Below are 25355 nucleotides of genomic sequence, written 5' to 3' on the forward strand. Positions count from 1 at the left end.
CCCCCCCCCCGTCCCTTGCGCAGGCACACAAACATACACACGCACGGTCCTTCCTCTCGGACGCATAACTTCACCGAAGCAACCCCCGCTGCACATAACGCGCCGTGCACACCTCGAGAACCACGGAGCCCCGTCCCCGGGAAAGGAAATGAAGAGGAGGCTACACAAGAAATACTTGATTTTGATCCTCGCATATTCGGGTTTGCTTCTTCTGATCCCCTACGTGTTAGATTACCGTGATAAATCCGCGCAACAAGCAAGAAATGGACTGTCGCAACAGCCCAGATGCCCTGATTTGGAGAACACGGTGGCGCTGTTGTGGGATAACGGATACAAAGTTAACGGCAGTGAGGCGACGGAGCACGCCGCCAACAGGAGCCAATCTAGGACGCACATCTACCTGCACGCCACATGGAGGACTGGCTCTTCATTTCTAGGGGAGTTGTTCAATCAGCACCCCGATGTTTTTTATCTGTACGAGCCGATGTGGCACATTTGGCAAGCTTTGTACCCGGGAGATGCGGGGAGTCTCCAGGGCGCCGTGCGCGACATGATGAACGCGCTGTACCGTTGCGATTTCTCTGTCCTCAAACTTTACGCAGGGTCGCAGAACATCACCACCTCGTTCATATTCGGCTGGAAAACCAACAAAGTAATATGTTCGGAGCCGCTGTGCGACGCGCACAAGCGCCACGAAATTGGGATGGTGAAAGAGGACCGGTGCGCAAAATGCCAAAAACGAGACATTAGGGAGCTGGAGAGGGAATGTAAAAAGTACCCAGTAATGGTCATCAAAGGCGTCCGCGTTTTGGACCTGAGCACGTTGGTTCCTCTGGTTAAAGACCCGGCGATAAACCTGCAGATTGTTCAGCTCTTCAGAGATCCCAGGGCTGTGCACAATTCCCGCTTAAAGTCCAAACAGGCTCTGGTGAAGGAGAGCATTCAGGTCCTCCGGAGCAAGAAGCAAAACGACAAGTACAAGCGGCTGCTGGTGCCGAGCAACAAAGTTAACCGGGCCGAAATTTACGTCTCCAGCGCCATGGAGCTCATTTGTGATAACTGGCTCAGTGATATGTTACTGGTGATGAACGCGCCTCCCTGGCTGAGGAGGAATTACCACCGCGTCCGTTACGAGGACTTAGTCCTGCATCCCATGGAGGAGCTCCAGAGAATGTTCCGCTTCGCCAACCTCTCAAGTTTTCCAGCTCTGGAGAAGTTTGCACTGAACATGACCCACGGCCAGGGGTATTCTTCAGACAGGCCCTTCCTGATATCATCCAGGGATGCAAAAGAGGCCATATATGCCTGGAGAGAGCGGCTCAACGTTGAGCAGATCAACCAGGTGGAGGCCTACTGCAGCGAAGTCATGAGGCAGCTGGGGTATCAGAAGCACAGCGTGGACAAAACAACATGAGGCTACGCCAGAGAGGAATCACCCGATTCAGGTACTGAAACCATACAAGCCTCGCTAGAAATGCACTAACGGCTTCTGGGGGCTGAAATGAGCAAGTGACGCACTCATGCGCCAGCACAGGATGTCAGTGGTTTGACAAAACGGATCCAGGTCTGCTGCCGTGCTGTGAGGCAGATCCGCGACCCACGACCTCACCTTTTGTGAAGCAAATTAAAAACACAGCTGCCATATGGAGATAAGTAAGGGACGGCCTTCTTCTTCACTTTACATTCCAGAAATGCAACAGGCTTTCATTTGAGCCACTAAAGCCCTCCCACACACAGTGTGCAGGCCAGGCACGTGTAACCCCGTAGCGTCATTCAGAAACATCAGGGCACAGAAAGTGGGGGAGAGATTTGGGTTTGTTCATTTTGGCAGCCGGTTACACGTTTTATCCTTCCTGTCTGTGTGGAAATTCTTAGCAGATTGAAATGCCAAAAGGTCAAATTCAGACACGTTCACATCCTGTTGTGTTCTGCACCTTGAACCTGCAATTTAATGGTTGGAGGTAGCTTTGTTCCTGTTTCAGCCTTCACCAAAGGGTCGTATGGCTTAAAAATTCAAGGCAGGTAACACTAAGCAGGATTTTTCCTGAATTACATTGATGGCAGAGGCCCATTCTGAGCATTCCTCAGTCCGGTGTTCCAGTCTCATGTTTGCTAATCCAAGTTAATCATTTTAAAAGGCTTTTGCAACCGTATTAATACGGTTAGAAAAACGTGCTAAAAATGATTCATGGAGCAGCGAGGCGGTCTCAGCATGTGTGCTGTGGGATTTTTCAGGCTCAATCTGGCAACCAAAGGACTCTGGTTTGAAACCCAGCAGTCTGTTGTGCCGATCGCTGATTCTCGGATGAAACTCTAATGGTTATTACCTTCGGTAATAACCATTAGAGTCACCGACGCCGAGCGAGTACTGCGCCGCCGTCGGGAGTTTGGCTCCTGAGACGTGTCAAACGCTGCTCCCTCCTTCACAAAAACCTGGCGCAGTTTTCCCAGGGCCTGTGGCTGCCTTCTAGGAACAATTGCGGATAAACAGCATTTCCGTGGTGTTGAACGCCCCTGGAACAGGTCACCTTGATACCAGAGGACAGTGGTCAGGAATAGTTCCCCCTCTTGTCTGACTAACTGATATTTTGTTTAATAGAGGCCTCATTGTTCTGCTCCTGGCAATGCTGGCTCCTCTGGTGTATCACGGGGGTGCTGGCGGTGAGTCTCGGGGCCTCAGACTGCCGAGAAGGGGGTCATTGTGTAGGCCCCTCTCTGTTTCTGAACAGCACTCTGGGCTACCGGCAGCCTGACACCACCAGCTCTCATGAGAGCTTTCAGAGATGGGCCCCCCGCAAGCCACCAGGGTGGAGGCGGAGGGGGGGTCTCTTACCCCGCCGCCTCGGCTCTGATTATAAAGCTGATCACATGTTAGTCTTTCTGCTCCGCACCACGCTGAGCGTGCGGTTAAGGGATTTCTATCATTCCTAAGCTTTTCTGCCTTCTCTTCCAGGGGTCTGGTATGTGGGGGGGCAAAGGTGGAGTAACAAAACTAGCAGCTGGAATGCTAAAAATGGGAGCTGGGCCCGCTTCTTGAGTCTTTTCCCCTCAAACCGAGGCCGACGAACTGGAGAGAATCGAAGTGGGAAAGCCTCCGTTCACAGAGGCGTGAAGGCAGCTTTTGTTGCCACTCTCGCCTGTTCAACACCAGCGGCAGATGTTCACATCCAGGATCGTTTTGTGCGAGGGTGTAAAGTAGAAGAGACGGACGAGACACTGGCTCATATCCTTCTGTCCTTATAGTAGCACTAATCCCTCTTTTAACCCAGCCGGGACCATCTGGGGAGACGCCTGCCAGGCTGGCCGCTGCCAGTTTACCTGCTCGACTTCTCCATCCAAGAATGGGCACCAAACTGGAGCGTGACTGATACTAAAGCGTAGCTGCTTCACTAACAATGTAGATTCTTCCAGTGGAGAAATTACAGTATTTACTGTCTGACTGAGAAACTGTTGTTCCACACCCCCGGTCTCCAAGGAAGCTGAACAGCTGCGGCCGCACTAATGACAAAACCATCACGACAGTGTGAATTTCCCCCAAGAGTCGCCTTGGGGATACGCCTCCGTCCTCTCCTGGTTAACTGTTTTTTTAAACATGGAAAACACGAAACGGTACCGATTTTAGCACGTTCGGCACTCTTGCTAACCTGAAATACTGTAAAATACTGTGACATGAAATCTCTCTGGCTCCAGGCGGGTGGAGGAGGGGTTCAAATGTTTACCAGCATCCAATTGTTCAACTTTAGAAGTTGGTCCTATTATAACTTTGGGTTTAATGCCTGAGCGATGTTCTCACATCAAAGAAGGAAATAACTTTGAGACTATTTAAACTGACTTCAGTAAAGAGTAATTTAAAAACCAGAAGAGCCTTAATAAAGTGTGTGAATGTGGGTGTTGAAGTGATTTTTTTTAAGTTTAACGTAGGAATTTGTGTAAGTTCTGTATTGTTGCTAACAAACCTTTCATGTTTCGACGTGACATTATTTTGACATTATTTTGTGCTTGTGTGTATGTTTTGTGGTTTACGACCAACGTTTACAGCAAAAGATAAAGTAGTTTTCCATAAAATGCTAAATTAAAAGTTTTAATGTCGTTCTACCCAACTGTTTTATGCATGTTTTTCTTTCTGACTATGGACTCGATTTATACTTTTAAACAAGATTGCAAATGTTGAGAACAGTTTAGTGCAGAATACTTAAATAAATAAAGTATTTTTGCAAGTGATTGACATAGTTGGGTCAACATTTGGCATTTTTTGAGTAAATTTGCATTTTCTTTCCTTTTTATTTCCTAAGAACACCTCAAACTACCCGCTCATATTAGGCTGGGATATGACTCTGTGATCATGATAAGCAAGTTATTTCACAGATGGGGTCGATCTGCATCTGACGGGGTTCGTTTTCATCATGAAGTCTGTAGTTGCCTTCATGAATTATCTTTGCAACACAGCACATGCAAACAATGTGCACATGCAGCCTTTATTTATTTACTAAATTGCATATTGGAAATCAAACTCGTGTTGAGGGTACCCCAGACTACAATCCATATAAATGTAGCTCTTGTGTTACATGTCGACATGCAAACCTTGGCAGCCAGACGGTGTAAGAACATGGACACATAGTGACAACGGTGCTGCGGTGCGGCTCATGAAGTTCAATCACACACACCGTGTAAATATAGTTGGTGAAACAGGTGACAGCACATGAGCGCAGCAGGCTTAAGGGAAGCGTGGGGCTTCTACTTGACCTGCGGTCTCCAGTTACTTCAGCGTCGATGTCAAAGTGCTGCAATTTCTATTCTGTTTGTTTGGAACGCGTAAACAGCTGCAAGTTATTTCCCTCTGCTAATGTCAATGAATCAGCAGTTAAAGACAATCCCAACAGAGCTCGTTATAGAAAAAAAGCCACAAGTACTGCAGGGACATTGTTGCATGTGAGGGGTGTCGTCAGGCTGTCTCAAAGTGTTCAGGTACTATTCCAAGGAGAGGTTGCTTCACCAGACAAAAGGTCGAATAAGCGACTTTCACAGACGCGTTACTTATCACTGCAGCTCGATTTTAACCAACCCAGGGTACACGAGGCTCGCTGCTTATGTAACCAGATTCACTTCCTCTCCGAGCTCCTCCCTGAGTCATAAAAAGAACATGATGGGGAGGGGGGGTCCCCTAAAATTGATCTTGCGCAACTAAAACATCCACATCAAATCCAAGTGAAGGATTGGCCCCAGCTGTCCTGATGTAGACGGGGGAAAAAAAAAATCTAAATCAAAGGGTTCGACTTGTCGGTAAGGAGCTTTTTTGTGGTATTTGTAACATCTTGAAAAGGGACACAGAGTTGTGTCCTTTGCCTTTCATCAAACCCTGTGGCATCTTGCTTAAAGGGGACTGTGCTAACCACTTCCCTCGGCTGTCATTTCGTGTAATCAAAATCGTGTCACCACCACATGTAAAACCATAATTTCAACTTGTAAAGGTTAGTTTATTTAGAATATTTGTACTACTTTTGAGCAAAATTAATAAATGCAAATGTGAAGCAACCTGTTAGCATAGCTTAGCAAAAACACAAAAGTTGGGGGGAGCAGCCTAGCTAGCTAGCCTAGCTGTATCATCATATTATTCTTTTTCTTTTCTTTTTTATATTTTTGGCATTCTGCATGTCACTAAACCATCAGTAAACTGTGGTTACAGTATAAGTGTGGTGACTGTTATGTGTTTTCTCTAAATTATGTTCCATTTGAAGTGTTTTTAATGTTACAGTTAAGGGCTACGTGTGACTGGCTTTACTGTGTGAAATGTATTTACCGGTAGTATGAATGCACTTCCTCTTGTTATGTTCGCGTAAGAAACAGGCCGGTATGTGTAAAGAACAGTCCAAGTGGCACTGGGGGGAAAAAAGCAGCCTCAACAAAGAGGAACAAAGCTGAGTATTGTCGGCCTTGACTTGTTCACATTCTTCTCCCGTGTTCCTTCATCCATGAAAGGCTGAGCCTGTATAATCCACCGTCCTTCTTCGTGCTCACGCCAGCCTCTTTACACAGATGCTGATGTGGGACATCATATTTTCACAAACACACACCAGTTTGCACATTTATTACAGAACCCTTGTGGCACGGTGACGTAAGAGAGGATGAGGACGCCGCCTCAATGTCCCGCAGGAAAAACTTCCCATTTATTTATTTGAAAGGAAACAAAAAGTCATTTCCTCGTGTATCCAAGGATAAAATGCAGCTCTGTCAATGCTCCTTCGGCCGTTCTCCTGGACAGAGAGAGACCTCAGAAGATTTGTCGCCTCCCTTGTTTCCCAGTCATCTTTGAGGGCCCCAGGGAGACATGTCTTCACGGGGACAGGCCAAAGTGAGAGGGGGGAAAACTTCGATATGGCAACTCAGATGTGATCCTCGATGGGAAAAACCAATCGGGTTCCACGGCTCAACAGTTCCTGTTCCCGAGAGCCCATATCTCGCTCCAAGGCCTCCTCGGAGGTGCTGCCGATCCTTGTGCCATTCGCCGCCGCCGCGCCGCCCGACGCCCCGTTGGCCGTCAGGGCCGCGTCGCCAAACGTCAGAGTCAGGTCACTGTCGTCACAGAGGAAGTCGGAGTCTTGATCCTTCAGCTGCTCCTGGTTCTGAAAATGAGGGAGGGAGAAGATGGAGGTGTGATGGCTGCCACAGTCATATCAATGCTGCAGCGCTTTGAGCTCCCTGTGCTGCAACATCACATTTAACCAAACGCAGAAAACCACAAGCTGCAGAACATCACACAAACCAACCCACCACATGAAAGATTAACCTCACTTACCCCATCACCCTATACATTCACCCTCCTAACCCTCACCATAATCTCCTCAGAGGCAGATTTACCATCACTTTCACAAACCAGTACAGTATGTGTGTTTGAGCCTGAAGAGACCAGCAGTCTAAATTGATCACACGATGACAGCGTTGACTTAAGTATTGGGAGAATATTTAAAGCCTCTCAAAAGCCCCGTTTTCCTTTGGCAGAACATCTCTTCTTTTATTTCTATAAATAGAAGTGGCTGTTTAAAAGCACCTGGGTTTATTCTTGGAACGTTATCGACGGTTGTAAAGCTGTAACATGATGTCCGGCTTTAATTGACTAGCTGACGGTCAATAATCTGCTCACGGCCCCGGGAATAACCAGAGGTCGTCATGTTGGGTCAACAGGGGAGAATATAAAGTGATTCCATTAGCATCAATCTCTTCTAATCTCACCATAAGGAGATAAAATTAATAACATGAAATGATCCCCGCCATCAGTGCGGACAAATGTGAATTAGCTTCCGGCTGTTTTATCTTTTGTGTTTTATAAAAGAGACACGGTGGGGCTGACATGGAGCTGGCAGGCACTCGTTTCTTGACTCTCAGTAAGGCTAGGCACATTCAAGCCCAGAACACTGTTATATTTCAATAAAGGACATTAAAAGGAGCCAGAAACTAATTTCTGCAGAGGATTTCCTGACTTTTTAATATCAATCAGGAACCAGAGCACATTTTAATTTCAGCACTTGGTGACAAGGAGCCAGAAATGACTCTGAAATCCCAACTTATCCATCACAGGAAGTGATGACTGCTGGTCTTTAAATACAATGAAATAATGTTTAGTTTTTGATTTTCTAACTAGGCACTGACATTTTTAGATTGCTGGAAAACGCCACAAAAGAAGTGAAAGATGGAATTTTCCAGTGTAAATCAGCGGTCGACAGTGGGTTCTGGCGTTCTAAATCCCTGCCTGGAGCCAGTGCTGCAGCCGTCTTTATTGAAACGGTGCTGAAAGGGCTCTTTTATGCCCTCTGAATGCAGAAAAGGCCTTCATTTTCTCTGTGCTTTATTTGTTTTCTGGGGCAGCCACTGACAATACTCAGAGTGGGAGCCGCTCCCAAGGCCCCAGTAAAAAATAAAATCCTAAATCTGATTTCACGGACCGCGTTTGTCGCCTTTCAAAAGACAGAAAGCGCAAAAACATGATGAATGAAATACTTTCCACTCGTTTCCTCTTTCAAGTAGGGAAAAAAAGCTGCGAGGCGGAGAATTGACCTCAATATTATTCTGGACGCGGTCCTTTACTGAACGTTTCTGTTGCGCGACAGCGTGATTCACAGCGTGTGACGGAAGCCTGCCTCACCTCGTAGGCCTGGGGGCTGGTCAGACAGCTCGCCAGTGGGCCGCAGTAGGCCGGCAGAGTGGAGGTCAGAGGTGGGCCGCTGTGTGTCAGAATGGGTTTAAGGTAACTGAACGTTTGTTAAGGGGAACAAACAGGCAGTAAAACAGTTGGTCAATTTAATATTCCACATTCTAATGGAGGAACTACCTGAAAGTTACCCAAAAAACACACTACTTTTAACTGATCCCATAGAAACACCTCCCTGAACGCAGCAAAATAAACCCCTCCATTAGAATTTCGTGATCTGCTAAGAGGAAATAAGTCTGCGATGCCTGGCAGGAAGAGTTGGGAAGGGGGGGTGGGGGGGTGTTGTTGTAACTTAGGATGGGTTAGGGTTAAATAAACGTAATGGATATGGACATGTGAGCAGGGATCAACCACAGCCCAGCACAGAGGCCAACAGCTGTCCTGACGCAGTCTCATGAGGTGTTCGCCCCCGCACGTGTCGCCGGGGGAGAAAGTGTCCACCGTCCAAATGCAGCTGCCCACCCACGAAGACAATCGAGCACTCGGGGAGCCGATTGTTGAGCCGAGTGGCAGGAAATGGGAGGATGGCCCGTCACCACGCTTTCTATTCACAATGTGTTGTTACAAGCAAGGACGTTTAATTGATCCGTGCATGTGGTTCTGGTCCCAAACCCCCACAGACGTCACATCTGACTGGAATGGAAACAGCTGCTGGAACACTTTCCTGACCCGGTGGCATTGAAATGAGAGATAAAAAGACCTTTTGGTGTTGTGCAGGCGGGAATAGAAAGGATACTTGTGGTCAAAGGTGTACCACATTCTGAAGAGCCACGCACTCTCCTGTTTGGTTTTACCGTGTGCTTCCTCCTGGACGCCGTCCTGCAGAAACACGCCAACCGAAGGAGAGACTGGGATTTTTCTCATGCACACACAAAATCAGGAATAAATGATTCTGCTGCACGCATGTAAAGTTGCTCCTATATTTATAATTTTAAAAAAAAAATAACTACAGTGGGATTTAAAAATAGATTGAACAAATCAATCAATTAGACAAAACACGAGGAATTATATTCAGATTTAAATTCTCAGAATTGAGATTTTACAACCTAAATATAGATTTTGAATCAGTTTATCTAAAATCTGTATAAAATGTAATAGACAATAATTTAAACTAGAATGTGTACAGCGCATGCATATAAATATAACCAAGTTAAGCTGTAAATAATAAATGGTGTGATTAATTATGTAGCATTTCTAAAGCACAGATTACTGTCACATTCAATTTACAGAATCATTGTAATGAGAATATTTTGCTACTTTTACTAACAAGAAAATGCGATGGCTCACTAATCTGTAAAGTAGATTCAAAATATCAAATATTGTTGCCATTTTCAGTTCTCACTGGTCAATCTAAAGAAATTCAACTAAACTTTAAAATGTCCACCGTCTTTTTGTTTCTGGTTTTAACCACATTAAGCAAAATTCACCGCCTGAAGAGTACTGAGAACGTTCTGTCTCTTTCAGCAGATTCTCGTCTTCAGACTTGCTGAGTTTGTTCTATGCTGAGGTAAAATTGCAGAAGTAGAAGAGTTTCAATAGCCAGAGTTAGTTTGCCTCCTCACCCCGTGAAGGACCTGGAAGCTGCCTCCCCCGAGTTCCAGCTCCTCATCCAAGTCCACACCCACTCTGGGAAGGAAAAAGGCAAAGGAAGACAAAGCATGAACTGAGGTACCAACTCATGAATTAAGGAAGTTGCTTAACTCCTGACGACACCTTTTTGGCCTTTTTGATGCGTCTTTTTTGGTTTGTTTGATGGTTGCTTTTTTTTTTATTGTTCTGCTTTGAACAGAAATGGATAAAATGCTGAAGAATTAAAAAAAATGTTCAAAACCACAATTGCAAACAAACAGGAAGAAGATGTCCATCAAAAGCTAATGTGTGTGTGTGTGTGTGTGTGTGTGGGGGGGGGGGGGTGGATGTGTACTTGCTACATAATGAGTACTAAAATACTCATTCTACCAACAAAGTGAGGACTCCAAACTCCTCACAACTCCAAAGGACTGTTTGATGGTTAAGACCTGGTTTTAAGGTTGAGGTTAGAACTGGGTTCAGTTTATGGTTTGGGTTATGATTAGGGGTTAGTTGGGATGGTTGGGTTATGGTAGGGATTTGGGTAATGTAATATTCCCATTTAAGTCCTCAGAAAAATAGAAGTACTCTGTGTGTGTTTGTACGTGATTTCCCCCTCATTAAATAAAATAGAAAAGTGCTTTTCTCCCCCACTCATTCACCTTCCCACAACCCAAACGGACTCTCCTGACCCAGTCTGAGAGGACAGCTTAGCTGCTGACAGGATCTTTGCAGCACCGAGGACATACGCTTTGGATTTCTTGAAATGAATCCCACTTCCTCTGCAGCAGAGCTCATTTTAACCTCGGCAGCTGGACACGAAGCAGTTCTCTTACCGACGTGGATTAAACTAAACACTGGCAGATTTTAAGAGGGACACTTTTAACTCACATAAGCTCTGGCACGGTCGACTCTAATCCTTGAGGACGGCGGCCAAGCCAGAGGAGCGTTTTATGGGCCGATGTGGGGTAAATTTAGAGCGGGGGGTTATATTTATTTAGAGCAGGGGGTTATATTTATTTAGAGCAGGGGGTTATATTTAACCTCAGATGATTTCATGAGACATTCATTCTATAGAAATACATTTCTTCTTGCTTTCCAGGAGCAGGAATTCCCTCACACGACTGTACCACCAACAGGAAAATCAGGGTCGGAGGTTGTGCAGAGGTCAGAGAACCCGCCAAAGCAGAGACGCGGGGGGGCTGAGAGTTGAACGCACAAGTGATGAGGCGGGTTCCTGTCTAGCAGTAGAGAGGAACAGCCCAGCATACTTTTCCTCTGATAAGAACTGTTTATATGCTAACGCATGCTCATATAAGGCTTCGCAAGGGCTCCCTTGATAAACAAGGTAATCCTGAAAATGGCCTCCAAATAAAAAGAACCCAGGATACTAAAATAACCAGTCAAGTATTCAAAGGTTTGTCGGCGGCGGGCGGTGTGATCCTTTACAGCGCGGTGTGAAAAACCAGCCACAGCGACACTCGCAGAGACACACACACACACCCAGGCTCTCACACACCCCAGAGAAAGGTCAGCGCCATGCAGCAGCTCCCCAACACACACACAAGGAATCCGTTTCATGTCAGCTGGAGCTGAAACGTCCCCGCCGACCCGACAGGCCCCAAGAGTCCCAGCTGAAACAATCACACATGCCTCCCCAACACCAGTTACCACGGAGGGAGTTGTAACGTGCAGGTACGGCACCTGGAGTACTCCCACTTTCCATGGTGGCGTCGCTCTTCCTGCAAACCCGAGCTGACTCCAAAGCTGTCACATCACGAACACTCGGGGTTAAAATAAGTATCATACAGACCTAATAAAAAATGTAGTAATAATTCTAAATGTAAAGGTAATATCAGATTTATTTAATGGTTGTTGTTGGCTTGAAGCTTAGTTAAGAACAATGGAAAATATTGATTGATTATTTTCATTTATATCAGAATCTTGTGCTGTATTTGGTGTTGGCAGAAGATTGCTGCTATGAGATATATAAATCCCATAAACCCTCCATGACTTCAAGGTTCATTTTATACTTCATATAAATGAACAACTTATTAATCACAGTAAAATGATACATTTCAGTGACAAATTGTGTATAATTGGCAGCCCTAATAGTGAATAATACAACAAATATTATTTAATTGGAGGATTTTTTTAAATCATCTTGATTTCTGGCAGTTCTGTTCAGGTTTTTGATTCCTGATCCAAAACCCAGGACCAAAAAGATGACAAATATAACTAGAACTGAAAATGCAATCTGGTTACCCAGAACGTCCTGTACTGCCCTCCCAACTTTGAGTCCCAGATTTAAAAATGTGTAAATTTATGCACATGGGATCGGGGCTATTATATGCCCACCCTGAACCGCATGTACCCGTTACCATGGCAACGGGTTCATGGAAGAGATTTTGGCAAAGTTCTAAACCACCAAACACAATAGCTGCTGCTCCACCCGAAGAGGCATTACTGGTATTAAAGAGAGTTCTGTCACACACACGCATACACACACCCACACACACACACACATACACATCACCAGAACATAATCCGCTCCGTCATGACAGATAAAAGCTCTGAGAGCATTGCGATCAGACTGAAATGAGAGATGCTGGCTCACAAACACACAGACAGCTGCTGGCACAGCTTGGTTTGCTCATCCAGCCGCAGGGTGACGTTGAAACAGTCGTATGATCAACAGATTCTGATTTTTAAGAAGGAAAGAACCGGGCTAAAAGAGTCAGCAGGGTGGAAAGAGACCTCTGGCCCCACCTCCTGGACAAACCAAAAATGGGTTTGGTGTGAAAATTAAAGTCGGTTGGGGGGAACAAAGACATGAACAGCGTGAAATGAACTGGGAAAACTGGGGATTCTTTTTCTGGGTCACTGTATGAGGGACTGGAGGAGGCGCCCGGCTGCTGTACCTGATGTGAAGCCAGGAGAGCATCGGCGTCGTTCCGCCACCGAACACCCACACGGTGAAGAAGACGACGAGGAGCGTGGTGGTGAACATCATCTGGCGGGCGTAGGTGGCCGTGTCTCGTATCGCCAAGGCGAACGCCATGGCTCCCCGCAGCCCTGCAGAGGACACAGCGATGAGCATCACATGAAAGAAAATCTACACCCACTATAACGATATAGCTTGTTTCGGCCTGGCTGGACGGTGACCTTGGAGCACGAGGAGAGACGCTGAGTGCAGCGTCATCAAACCAATCTGGGAACAGACCGAGCCGCCGAGGCTGCTGGAGGCCGGTGCAGAGGTGATTTACAGCAGCTCTGACATGGACAGTGACTCGGGGGATGAGAAGAGACAGCAGATGGGGACATGGGATAACTTGCTGGACAGTGGAACAACTCCAGGGCTTTGACTGCTGTTGTTTCTGCCTTGTTTGTTCCGATTTATGACGCGTTTAAGGTCAGAAACAGAAAAAGATTGTCGTATTCCATCCATCCGTCATTTCCTGTTAATTGCCTTTTAATCCTAATCAGGGTGACAGGGGCAGGACCCACCATGCCCTCACACACCCACATCTAGGGACAATTTAGAGCCTTTAGAGGACCCTCCCACGAACATAGATCAGATGTTGCAAAGTTTGAAAAATCTTGAAAAACATCCCATCTTTGCTGTCATGGCGGAAGAAAACCAGTTGCTCTTTAAATGGACGTCACCGACAACAAACTGAGCTTTGAGGGGCGGGTAAACGCAGCGTGGGGAGAGACGGGACAAACGGGCTCTTTCATACCGGCGAACATCATCATGTGTTGGAAGTTGCCCTTGATCTTGTGTCTCCTGCCGAGGTTGAGGAGGAAGGAGAGGGGGTAGATGTTTAATGCTCTTCCAATGAATATGGCGATCTGACAGAAACATCAAGGAGCAATAAACAGCACAAAATGACGCAGAACTTCAAAAGCACGGCAGCAAACAAGTTCTGATTAATGTTTTTTAAGTGCACAAATCCGCCAAAATAAACGGTGGCCTAATTCTTGTCCCAAAGCGAAAATAGGAGAATCCTTGTTTGTCATGCCCCCCCCCCCAAAAAAGGATACAAAAGCTCCTAAGATGAAGATGGGGCTGAAAATGTGATTCTGGAATGTGAACAAAGCCAGACCCATGTAGGAGAAGATGAAGTTTTCCGCAAGGAAGTGGAGCACCTCAAACAGCTGCGGAGAAAACAAAACACCCACGGTGAAGGGAGAGAGGTCAAACACAAGGTCAAACACGTGTAAATGTGCAGGCGGCGGTTGTGTTTTTGAGCAGGAAGAGCTTGGTCAGGGACACATTTGTGACAATCTTCATTTCTCTGAAGCCAGAAAATCCCAGAGTGAGCCACAACACTAATCTGCACCCTCACCACCGGAAGGGGAACGCAAACAGTCGCGTTGGGAGGGCCATCCTCAGACAACCCCGATTAAGGTCACAGCGGGCCGGCGGCCGAGCCATCTGGCGGCTCGGCGAGGGTACAGGAGGCTTTGAAAATGACGACGGGAGACGCTACCTGCTTGGTGCGTTTGGTGGATTCTTCCGACAGGTTGTTGTAGGTGTAGTGGGCCTGGGCGATGCCACAGAACAGCACAGAGACGACGCCTGTAGGTCACAGAGAGGACACGGGCAGCCGAGGGAAAGGGTCGCTTTTATCCCTCTTACTGTGTATCAGAATATCGCACGTGCTTTGCTACTGTTCATGTTATCTGCTGCAGCTGCCACAGCTTCTGCATGTAAGCCCCCGTCACGCCAGATTAATATAACAGATTACAGTCGCTAAAGGCTTTAGCAACACTCAAACTGCTGACGATGACAGCAGTCGGATTATTCATTCATTGTCCACCAGTTATTTATGTTTGGGGGGCTTAAAGCCTTTCTCCTGATGAGCCATTTATTTAGAATCTAAAATAATGATAAGTTGTTGTGAGACGGAGCGGCCATGATAACGTTAGCAGAGCTGCATCTGGTCATGGTGAAGTCTAAAATGAAGCAAGTGTCGACTTGGTATTGATACTGATCTAACCAGGATGTGATTTTAGCTTCTAGCTATCTTAAACGTGAAGCTAAAAGCAATCGCACTCGTTGGAGAGAGTAGCATGCAGCCTCTGATGACAGCATAAATGCAGAATAGACTCTCCTTCATCATGAGCCCAGCTGTGTGCTGCACCCTCCCAGCATGCAGCTGAACTCACCCGTGAAGCCGCAGGCCTCAGCCAAGAGGAAGGTGCTCCAGGACATGAGGAAGAAGAGGGCCGTCTCCAGCAGAGGGAAGCAGTGCAGCTTGGTGAACTTGGTGACGTGACAATTGGGTTAAAGGCGGCACAACCGTCACAAGGGCTGACAAAATAAAACGCTCGCTGTGGACTTCAGATCTGTGGAGTTCATAAAACCTTAAATCTCCGCACAGCACCAAAACAAACCATCAACTTTTTTGGGCATTCATAGTGTTAGCAATGACAATTAAGGTTATTCTATTCTATTAGTTAGTTACCATCTGCCTAACTTTAATAATTAATTATTATTAATTAGAATAATTAATCACAATCATCACTTCAGTTACTATTTAGTGCCTTGTGCTTTTCAACTTCTGACTCTGTATTTTATTACTTTATATTTTATACCTTTCCCACATATTTTTACATCAAATATACTTTCTATTTTATGGATATCTGAAAGATAAAACAAAATAATCAAAACTAAAATCTGATTACAAAGCTTTTAAATTACTTGAAGTTTATTTTCTTCCTCTTTCAGGAGAAATAACTCAAAAATAACCCCAAACAACCAATTTAATTTGTGTACCACCAGCGCAATGACACCAGTAAGGTCACTGGTCCTAGCGCCGTGTGCGTTTGTCCTCCTGTAGTCTTTAAAGTTGTTTCCACTAAAAGGATATGAGAGCAGTGACGACCCCGGTGACGGCGCCCATCGCGAAGGAGCCGCTGAAGATCCCCAGGAAAACCCCAATCGACGTGAAAAAGGCCGAGGCATCGAACATGTGTGTGTTCGCACCTCTGGGCTGGTAGGCCACAATAGACCTGAAACATCAAGAAAACCACAACAGCCTTATAGAAATGGTGAAAACGCACAGCAAGCTGCTCGTGGTGAACTACAGAGAAGCCTGGGATGTTGCACTGAACACCGTTTGATTTCAGGTGCAATATCGCATCGACCGCCAGGTGGTGCTGCGTCTCTGTGGAGTCTGCAGCTGCCTCACATTTGCATTTCCACCTCCTCCTGGGAGGAACACAACCTCGCAAAAGAATTGCATCTTCCTTACGACGAAAGCACGATGGCCACGGCGTCGTTCATGACGCTCTCTCCGAACAGCAGAGCGTAGAGATCCCCGTCTGCGTGGAGCTCGTTGAAAATGGCCAACACCGTCACTGCACACACACACACACACACACACACACACACACACACACACACACACAAGCCCTCAACAGCATGTCCTCACACATATGCAGCACCACCGTGCGAGAGGCTCTGCGTCATACCCGGGTCCGTAGCAGAGATGATGGCGCCAAAGAAGAGGCAGTCGGTGTAGTAGAACTTGTCCGTCAGCTGTCCGACCGCCTCCATCAGTTTGACCACGCCGTACATCAGGTTCCTAATGTCAAACGGCGCCACGTGTTGTCATCCACAGGCGACACACGTGGTGAATGGCAGCAAGAAAACACTCACCCGATAATGAAGCAGGACATGGCCGTGCCCAGAAAAGCGTAGGTTATAATAGAGCCCAGATTACTGAAAAAGAGTCTCTGAAAGGGGGCAGAAATGAGGCCAGAACTGTCATTAGAGTTGACATTTCTACTCCCATCTGAGAAAATGTCTATATGCAAGTGGCCTTTCAAGAGATTTCTAAATATTTAGAGTAAACATCAAACTGATTAGCCCTTAAGATTGAGATTAATTCCCAGTTAAAACAGAAACAAACAGAAGTCTGCCAGTTACTGTTCCTGCCTCTAAAACAAACACACTGTCAACAGTTCAGGAAAGCTCGGGCCGGCCAGACTGGTTATCTTCATTTCTGCTAAATGTACTGTAGCTACAGCAAATTACAATACAGGCTTTTTTCAAGATCAAAACTATACAGATGGGTCTGTAAAACAATTGTAAGCTAATTTAGAGCTAACAAGTTCACATGCTGTTTATGTTCTAAATATTGCAGTTTTGATGTGCGACATTTACTAACTTACTTGTAACTAATTTGCTTTATGAAACCTAACTACAGAGCTGAGGTAGTTGTTGCGCAACAGTTGGAACAAAATAAACACCTACAACAACATAACCTAATAAGGTTTTGCAAGTTACTTTAGAAAAATGTATCAGCTGGTCTACAGAAAGAAATTAGCTAAAATATTTTCAATAAGTTGTTTTTTTCCAGGTAGTTTCCAAAATTATAAATTTCCCTCACTTTTCCCTCATTTACATTTTTATTATATTGTTAATAATGATAAAAGATCTCAAATAAAATATCTAATATATCTAAAAATATATTTATTTTAAAAATAACATCCTAAACTTTATGATCTATCTAAATTAGCAACAATGATCAAATGTAGTGCGTTTCAGCGTAAAAGTGATTTCCAATCCGAAACTATTTAGACCTTCGTAGCCTTTTGAATTTGATGATCAAATTACAGCTGGACCCAATGATGAAGGCAAGAAGTTCAACTTCACTGAAGTCTTTCTCCTTTCAGTGTTGAGCTCACAATTACAGTTCAGAACAACTACCGGTAGATTTACTCAATAATCCCTGTAGTCATGCTGCCTAAAAGCAGATTACAGACATTCTTCTCTCCACATCATTGATCGGGCGTGAAAGGTGGAGCTGCGCTCTCATAAATCTGATATCAGAAAGCAAAGGTCATTCCGCTAAAGCAATGATATTCCATTCTTCTGAGGACCTAATAGTTACACCGGCTTCAAGGAAACATGTCGATGAAAAGCGGAAACAGCTGATTTTGCTGCTGTCAGCCGTTTCTGTCTTAATCTGCAGAGTGGACACAGGAAACTAAAGACATCAGCTGGACTTCCCCATCCACCGGATCACTTCTAGAGAAGGCTGGACTTCCCCGTGTGGCCAGCGAGGGGTTTTCAGAGAGAAGCCACAACACAGCCAGACTCACCTTCTTCAGACTGTACCCAGCATGGAAAATGATTGGAGGCAGCAAAATGTTGAAGAACACCTCAGGATCAAAGGTCACCTGGGAATGAAATGAGAAATCAAAATAAATACCAGGGCTAAATCTGCCACGCGCGCGTGCATGCGCGTGCTGCCTTTACCTTGCGTAGCATGTCATTCTGCTCCACATTGTGGATCTCTCTGGAGTTGATCTCCCCTTTGAGGGTGTACTCGAAGAACTTGCCGCTGACGTTGAGCAAGAGGGTGCTGGCGGGCCTCACATTCATGGCGCAGCTCACCGGGGTCTTGTTGTGGTAGCTGGTGGCAGGGATGCCGTAACGCAGGACCACCCCTACCAGCAGACCTGAGGAAGCCAAATTCAAAGCATGGCAGGCAAAATAGAACATTAAACAGCCTGAAAAAGTAAAGGCACAGTGACTTGATAGACTGGAGTTCCCCTGGAAGCACAGATGCATCTACAAACAAGGGTGAAACAAAGGCTCCCAAAAGCCTAGGTCCTTTCCAACTGTTATAGCAGGAGAGGTTGAAACCCACTATCCTCTTTTAAATGACGTGAGAGTGTAAAGCGTGACATATTCTGGTTTTGATCTGCGATTCCTGTAAAACCAGGCAGATGTAGTAGTGGTTCGGGACCTGTTCAGTAAAAGCCTCGATACTTTTGGGGGCATTTGCAGGAGTCAAAGTCTGTTGTTTTTATGAAAACACTGGTTAATGAATGATGTGTGCAGGCGACGTGCTTTAGAAACCAAATACAGATGTGGAGTCTTCGGCTGTGGTTTGACATTACAACCCAATACGCTGCCCCCCAGTGCAGTCATATTAGCCAGATAACAGAAAACAGGCTTCCTTTCTGTTGCCTCAGCAGCAGAATGTTCCCATTTTATACCCCAAACACACGTTTGCATTTAGGATGGAACATTTCCAGTTCTGTGTTTGCGAGCACGTCCCTGAAGTGTGTTCTCTGATGAGATCTCCTCTCATTTATGTGATTCTGTGCCCTTGGTTTTTAATCATCAAATTTTCTGGCACCAAACAAAGCCAACAGCACGTTAAGACCAGTGCACTGGAGTTCCCTCCACAGCAGATACTGCATACGTGGCCTCAGAAATGTCGTGGAACTGACGAAGGGTGGCGATTCCTGGTCAGCCGGGAGTGAAGCTGCACATGCAGACATGCAGACATGCAGACATGCAGACATGCAGACATGCAGACATGCAGACATGCAGACATGCAGACATGCAGACATGCAGACATGCAGACATGCAGACAGCACCTTCCAGAAGCCAATACAGGAGTCTCTACATTTACCGGAACTTCAGGCATTTCTGTGTTTTTCAGGTTTGTGTTCATGACCTTGGTCCTGATGCCTCTGTACACACTCTGTGTGTGTGTGTGTGTGTGTGTGTGTGTGTGTGTGTGTGTGTGTGTGTGTGAATAACACACTCCAGCAAAGCTCACCGTAAATCATGGCCAGTCCGGTTTCGTGGAGGAACCTGACCCGCCTGTGCTTGAAGAGCCATATGGTGAGGATGGTTAGTGTCAGGAGTAAAATGAACGTCAGCAAATTGACGCTGTCCTGTCGGTGACTTTCTTCAGCCTCCTTCTCCGTGGCAAGTTCCTCCATTCCGTCGCCCTCCGCCTTCAGTACCGACGCCGCGTCAAGCAGTATCCAAAGCAGCAGCATGGTGCTCGGCGCGCCGGCCTCTCCGCAGCGCCTCGGCCGTCGGCGGAGTTCCGTGCAGGAGGATGATGCTGCTGCTGCTGCTGCTGCTGCTGCTGACAGCAGACCGCCTCTATGCCATGACACCGCTCCGAGGAACCAACAGCTGAGCCGGGCCGAGGCTAGAAACCATCCAGCGTTTGCAGACCGGCGAGTTCAACCTTTTAAAGGTACAACGCGCCGTGCAGGCTGCAGGGAGGGTGGCGCACCGAAGACCCCCCCGTCTACACCTCAAACCAAATCTGCTGCTCAACAGCAGTACCGCGTCACTGTTTTTTTGGGATTTTGATGAGTCTGCACTTCAGTGGTAAAACAGGAAATCCTAACAGGCTGAAGGAAACGTACAAGCAAATATCCTCGAGTATAACGAATCCTGACAGAGGCGGGGGGGGGGGACAGTCGCACCATTCAACATTTAGTCATTCCCAGTAGATCAAATAAGAGTTGGATCTGTTAATCAGGTATGAATAGAACATCTGAAATATAGATGTGAAGACTCATTGGATATGTGACATTGGTAACATTTAGCCACAGCGTTTCTGTTTGGAATTTGGAAAATCAAGTCACAGATGGTTTAAAAATAAAGATGCCATCAGCAGCCTGGGGCCCATCAACAGGTTCTTCCAGCTCTGCCATCGGGTAAAAGCACAATATGGTGTCTGCACTTAAAGGAGGAAACTCTGTAAATTGTTGAAGTGAGAAGAGTGTACATAAAGAAAGTCTGGTAAACTGAAACACACTCGTGATCTGGTTTGGACCATCCTCTCGTCACAGAGGCGTGATAGAAGATTACACATTACCAAAGCCTGCAGACTTCACATGCACGCTGAGCTGTGGCTGGGGAGTTCGGACATATTGATTCCACTTTATTGCTCATGTTTATGCGCTTTTTAACAAGTTCTCTTGGATGGTGTGCAAAAACAGTCTACTTCAACACTGAGTCTTTGATTATTTCCATCCCAGGAGTCTCCCGATAATCCTTCTGCCACTGTCTTGTAATTATCTATTCCGTTTTCTCTTCTTAAAAATAAAATATGTTCAAATCAGTACGGTTATGCTTATATATCTAAAGATATCTAGTGATTTGAATGATTAATTGCATTTTTAGGTACTTCAGAAATAAATAAATCCATCTTTTGATTAATTAAATCTAAAAAAAGTATTTATTTTGTTTTTTGAGGAGAAATTGGACTAACTGAAGAAAAAAATATTACAGGGGTTTAAATCCGTTTTCGTTCTTTATTTATTGTATTTAGCTAACGACATTGATCAGTTGCTATTCCCGACCCAAAGGTGGCGGTAACACACTAATCCGGTTCGTAACCACCTGACGGTGAAAACGTAGAAGAAGAAGAAGCAGAAGAGGAGGCGGAGGACGATGACGACCAAAGGGGGGGTGAAATCTTGTCAACTTAAGTGCACGTAAGCTTCTTCTTTACCTTTTTCCTGCGCTCGAACCAAACATTGTGATTAAAAACGTCGCCTCGTCCGGTGGCCACTGAAACGCCAAAATGGGGTGCTGTTTTTCGAAAAAATCCAAACGAAAGTCACCCGAAAAAGAGGATCTTACGGCGACTGTCGAGACGACGACAGGCAACGCGGTTCCCCTTGGCAACAGCACCGACGAGGCTCCGAAGCAGTACAGCTGGGATAAGAGAGAGAAGGTAACCCGCTGGACCCCCGGGTCAGAACAGCCCAAATCAATGACCCATAAAGTTCTACAACTTAGCCAAACATACAGTTTAAAATCTGAGTTTTGCTGCCTGACTGTAGCTAACGCAGATGCCCATCATTTTAAGGTGTGGTTAGCAACATGTTGCGTTACTATTCTAAAAGGAATGAGACCAAAAAGGCTCAGATTATTGTCGACATTTAATTTGTGAATGGCATTTAAAGTGATTTTGCCTCATCGAAATGGACCTGCTGGGATTGATCACTAATACTGGGCTTGCCATTAATTTACAATACAATTTTTGGTTTATGTGTTTCCCATAGTTTACATGATCCCATTGCAGTGTAACAGGGAACAGAAAAGTAACATATAACAGGGAAGTTCTCGGAACAACAGCTCATGCATGAAGCCTTATCTCATTATCGGATTACAACTCTGCACTTTGTAGTTCACTTTTCCCCTGGTGAACAGGCGTTCGCCCACTTCCGCTTTGACTCCGGATATTAATCTGTGTTTAACCGCATCATGCAGCTGCCGCCCCGGGAAATAACCAGGTGCACCTCTGCGATCGCACACGTTAATGTTAACCAGGCAAACGCAAGTCAAACTCAACTTGTTGCTCTTTTCCTGGTCAAAAATGGATGGCGAGTGGCTGCCTGCTGTTACCTGCTGCACAACACATGTAAGCATGTGTTGTGCAGCAGGTAACAGGATGTGCCTGCGTAGATGAGCATTAAAGGACCAGTTCTTTGTCTTTGTAAATTCACAATGTGCCATTTAAGCAGCCCGCATTCATCTTTACTTTTCAAATGCAGAAGGGTGAATAAAAATCATTTTGTGTGGTCCCAAAGAAGAATTTGATCTGCTATTATAATTTTAAGTAGAGATAATTGACGTTCTGATGGGGATGGACATCAAATCTTGCTCTATTCTTTGAATAGTAATGTGCAGAGAGCTGTGACATGTTCACCAGTGTAGTATGTTTATTATTGAAAGATAGTTGTACGGGTACAACAGTATCTGACCCTGAAGCAGCTGAACCAAACTAAAATGTCACACTGTTGTTGTGTCTCTGTTGTTACTGTGTCATATATATGTGAAACTTTGTTCTGTTTTTCTTTCTCATGCTGTCACCTTTCCTTTGGTGCAGGTTGATCCCAAAGACTACATGCTGACAGGCCTCAAAGATGCCACCGTTGGCCGCCTGCCTGGAAAACTAAATGGGCAACAGTTTGTCATCCAGGAGTGCGAGAACTGCAACATTTTTGTGTTTGACCACTCAGCGACGATCACCATCGACGACTGTGTCAACTGTCGCATCGTGCTGGGACCTGTCAAAGGCAGCGTGTTTTTCAGAGACTGTAAGGACATCAAGTGCGTGGTGGCCTGTCAGCAGTTTCGAACGCGGGACTGTAAAAAGATGGATGTGTTCCTGTGCTGTGCCACTCAGCCCATCATCGAGTCGTCTACGGGCATGAAGTTCGCCTGCTTCCAGTACTACTACCCTGAACTAGCGTTCCACTTTAAGGACGCTGGACTCAGCATCTTCAACAACAACTGGAGCAACATTCACGATTTCACCCCAGTGTCTGAACAGAATAACTGGAGCTTATTGCCGGAGACTTCGTCCGTTCTGGATTTCGTCCCAGCCCCGGACACAGAGTCTGACTTCAAGTCGGTCAGAGTCTCTGCTGATCCGGCACGCAGCATTGTCCCTTTAACGAAGGGGGGGAGGCGCAAGGACAGCGAAGAGTCGTGCCTCTTTGTTTTCTTTGCAGGAGAGTATACCACTGCAAACGCACGAAAAATGATAGATGAGGTATGTAAAAACACGGGCGGGAGGTGGCAGAACAGTCTTCTGTTATATAAGAGTTCACAGTCAATCCTGCTTTTACCAAGAGAGAGAAACAAACCAACCAGTGGATTATCACAGCTTTGTTTAGAAGTAACGTTCAAAGGAGCTGCGAATAGATGAAGATTAACACGATGAAAGCACGAAGCCGGTCGTCTAAATTAGGCACCCAGTTGTAAATTAAATGAGCTGAATTGTCAGAATCATCACACTGTGCATTAACTGGGAAAAAGCCTCAACATTTCCTGACTGGTTGGTTAGTTCATGAATTACTAAAGACTCGTTTTTCCTCTCTTAATATTCTTCATCCAACTTCTGATATCTTTGCTAATCTATTAGCATACATGTGTTATTTTACCATTTAGGTAAGACTTAAAATATGAGACAGTCTAATATTGTTCTCCCACCGGTCACTATTTAAATTATTTTTTTAATATAGTCTCTATTTCATTCACAAAGGCAACTGCCAAAGGTTTCGTGCTGATCCAGACAAAAGAAGTCTCGATGCGCCCTGAAGATGTGAAGAGAGTCTTTCAAAACAATGCGGATGATCTTGTTGAGTGGATCAGCAAAGGTACGACTAGCTTTAGTGTTCAGATGTCTCTGGAACGTTTGTAGTGTATCACCATCGTCTGCTTCCTTGGCTGATGTGCTCTTTGGTTCGTCTCACCAGGTTTGTAGGTGTCAAAAGTGTTGCTCAACCTTTTTTTTTTAGGAGGAAACTGATGTAATGTTGCAACAGAACCCGTGTCTCATTGTCAGCGTTTCCTTTTGGAAGAGCTGTATTTAGTAATGCTGCAGCAGTTCAGTGTGTGTGTGTGTGTGTGTGTGTGTGTGTGTGTGTGTGTGTGTGTGTGTGTGTGTGTGTGTGTGTGTGTGTGTGTGTGTGTGTGTGTGTGTGTGTGAACACCAATCTCCTGCTGTTTAAAGGTCCAGTTATAGCTCTGGAGCTGAGTGGTGACGGAGTTGTGGAAGCCTGCAACAACATTGCTAAAGAAGTCTTCAGCGGGACCAAGGTACAGCAGCTATGTCGCCTGTTTTGGTTTTGACACCTGTCAGTTCTCAAGCTCTACATTATGTTTCATTTCTCGCAGATTTTCGTTTCCGACAACAAAAACACGTCTGCCAGAGACGTGGACAATTTCTTCAACTTTGCCGACATGCAGATGGGCTTGTGAAACCAGTGCCAGAGAATAAACGGCGCATTAGAGGTAAAACAAGACATTTTAGAATCCAACACTCTCCGGTGTGATGTTGATTAGTTTGGTCATCAAACATTCACTAAGATAGAAAACTGTCGAAATCTTGCGTTTGATTAATCCTGGGCCGGGTCAGCTGACCACAGTAGCTGTAAGCAGAGAACGTCCTCCACATGCTAAGCGCCCTGTGAATATTTATATTTCTATGAATGTAACCTGTTATGTTGCTGTCGTCGATTGTGAATGTAACCGTTTTGCTGTAAATGTTATTCATTCTTAAATTAATTTGAGATTATAAAAGTACCACAAGCACAAAAATCCACAGGGGAATTTTTTTATACCAGTGATTATTTTTTTATTTTTTCTTAATTTGTGTATGTTGTGTAGATAAAAGCTGTTAAAAATGTGAATAATTCAGATATGCTGTACACATGGTCGTTGTTATTCATGTCTTTTAAGCCAAAGTTTAGTTGTGAAATTGACTCAGTTGGTAAAACGTTGCTTTTGATGTAGGCAGATTAGTTCAGTTTGTTTGTGTTTGTGTTATTGTGTCAATATAATCTACGTTTGTGTTCATTATCAATTGAAATTGGTGTATTGGGAATCAGTCTGCGGTTGGGGAACAAGCTGTAGCCAATAATCCTGCTTTGTTCCAGGCATTGATAATATCAGCAAAATATGTGGCGCTCCAAAATTTATTTTGAGCTGCAATAAAAGAATTTGTGTTACTCATATTTTGCTCTTTGACACATATTTCTGGCTACGATAACATTAATTGAGCCCTGTCTTTTAAATTATTTTTATAGCTTCCCATGAGTACACCTTATGTGGCTACGTTTTGTACTGGTAAATCTTTTATATTCCAGGATACGCTTTAATGCCACAATTGTACATGTTTCTGTAATGTGTTGTTTGCACGCTGAAACTGCATCGTCACATTAAAGCTCGTACCAATAACACACGTGTGACCGACAGTTTTTATTCCCCTTCCCGATTTACAGTATTTAT

The 25355-nt window shown here is 45.3% G+C and overlaps 3 protein-coding genes across 8 annotated transcripts; 2 read left to right on the forward strand and 1 right to left on the reverse strand.

Annotated features, from left to right (window-relative positions):
* The first annotated feature begins 32 nt into the window (after window positions 1-32).
* chst7 (carbohydrate (N-acetylglucosamine 6-O) sulfotransferase 7) lies at window positions 33-11468 on the forward strand. Of its 4 annotated transcripts, XR_003886239.1 has the most exons (3): window positions 33-1445; window positions 9668-9871; window positions 10875-11468. XR_003886239.1 is itself a non-coding variant. In XM_029827924.1 (2 exons), the coding sequence occupies exon 1, from the start codon at window positions 149-151 to the stop codon at window positions 1412-1414; it is 1266 nt and encodes a 421-aa protein (XP_029683784.1). In that variant the 5' UTR covers window positions 33-148; the 3' UTR covers window positions 1415-1445; window positions 10875-11468. The 4 variants fall into 4 exon arrangements, 3 of the variants coding, with proteins under 3 accessions (XP_029683784.1, XP_029683783.1, XP_003973944.1); XM_029827924.1 differs by lacking the exon at window positions 9668-9871; XM_029827923.1 differs by lacking the exon at window positions 10875-11468 and having other exon boundaries at window positions 9668-10867.
* On the reverse strand, window positions 4462-19698 carry slc9a7 (solute carrier family 9 member 7). Of its 2 annotated transcripts, XM_011614504.2 has the most exons (17): window positions 19363-19698; window positions 18045-18247; window positions 17888-17965; window positions 16440-16516; window positions 16253-16365; window positions 16033-16138; window positions 15649-15790; window positions 14945-15050; window positions 14266-14354; window positions 13817-13930; window positions 13513-13624; window positions 12694-12847; window positions 11477-11539; window positions 9766-9829; window positions 8940-9022; window positions 8138-8243; window positions 4462-6620 (listed from the first exon to the last, which is right to left on the reverse strand). In XM_011614504.2, exons 1-17 carry the CDS (start codon window positions 19586-19588, stop codon window positions 6381-6383), a joined length of 2076 nt encoding a protein of 691 aa, XP_011612806.1. In that variant the 5' UTR covers window positions 19589-19698; the 3' UTR covers window positions 4462-6380. The 2 variants fall into 2 exon arrangements, with proteins under 2 accessions (XP_011612806.1, XP_003973945.2); XM_003973896.3 differs by lacking the exon at window positions 11477-11539.
* On the forward strand, window positions 19687-25304 carry rp2 (RP2 activator of ARL3 GTPase). Of its 2 annotated transcripts, XM_029827925.1 has the most exons (6): window positions 19687-19794; window positions 20918-21046; window positions 22447-23115; window positions 23608-23722; window positions 24079-24164; window positions 24243-25304. In XM_029827925.1, exons 3-6 carry the CDS (start codon window positions 22465-22467, stop codon window positions 24324-24326), a joined length of 936 nt encoding a protein of 311 aa, XP_029683785.1. In that variant the 5' UTR covers window positions 19687-19794; window positions 20918-21046; window positions 22447-22464; the 3' UTR covers window positions 24327-25304. The 2 variants fall into 2 exon arrangements, with proteins under 2 accessions (XP_029683785.1, XP_003973879.1); XM_003973830.3 differs by lacking the exon at window positions 19687-19794 and having other exon boundaries at window positions 20918-21288.
* The last annotated feature ends 51 nt before the right edge of the window (window positions 25305-25355 follow it).

This window comes from Takifugu rubripes, chromosome 20 (genome assembly GCF_901000725.2).
Source record: "Takifugu rubripes chromosome 20, fTakRub1.2, whole genome shotgun sequence".
NCBI lineage: Eukaryota > Metazoa > Chordata > Actinopteri > Tetraodontiformes > Tetraodontidae > Takifugu > Takifugu rubripes.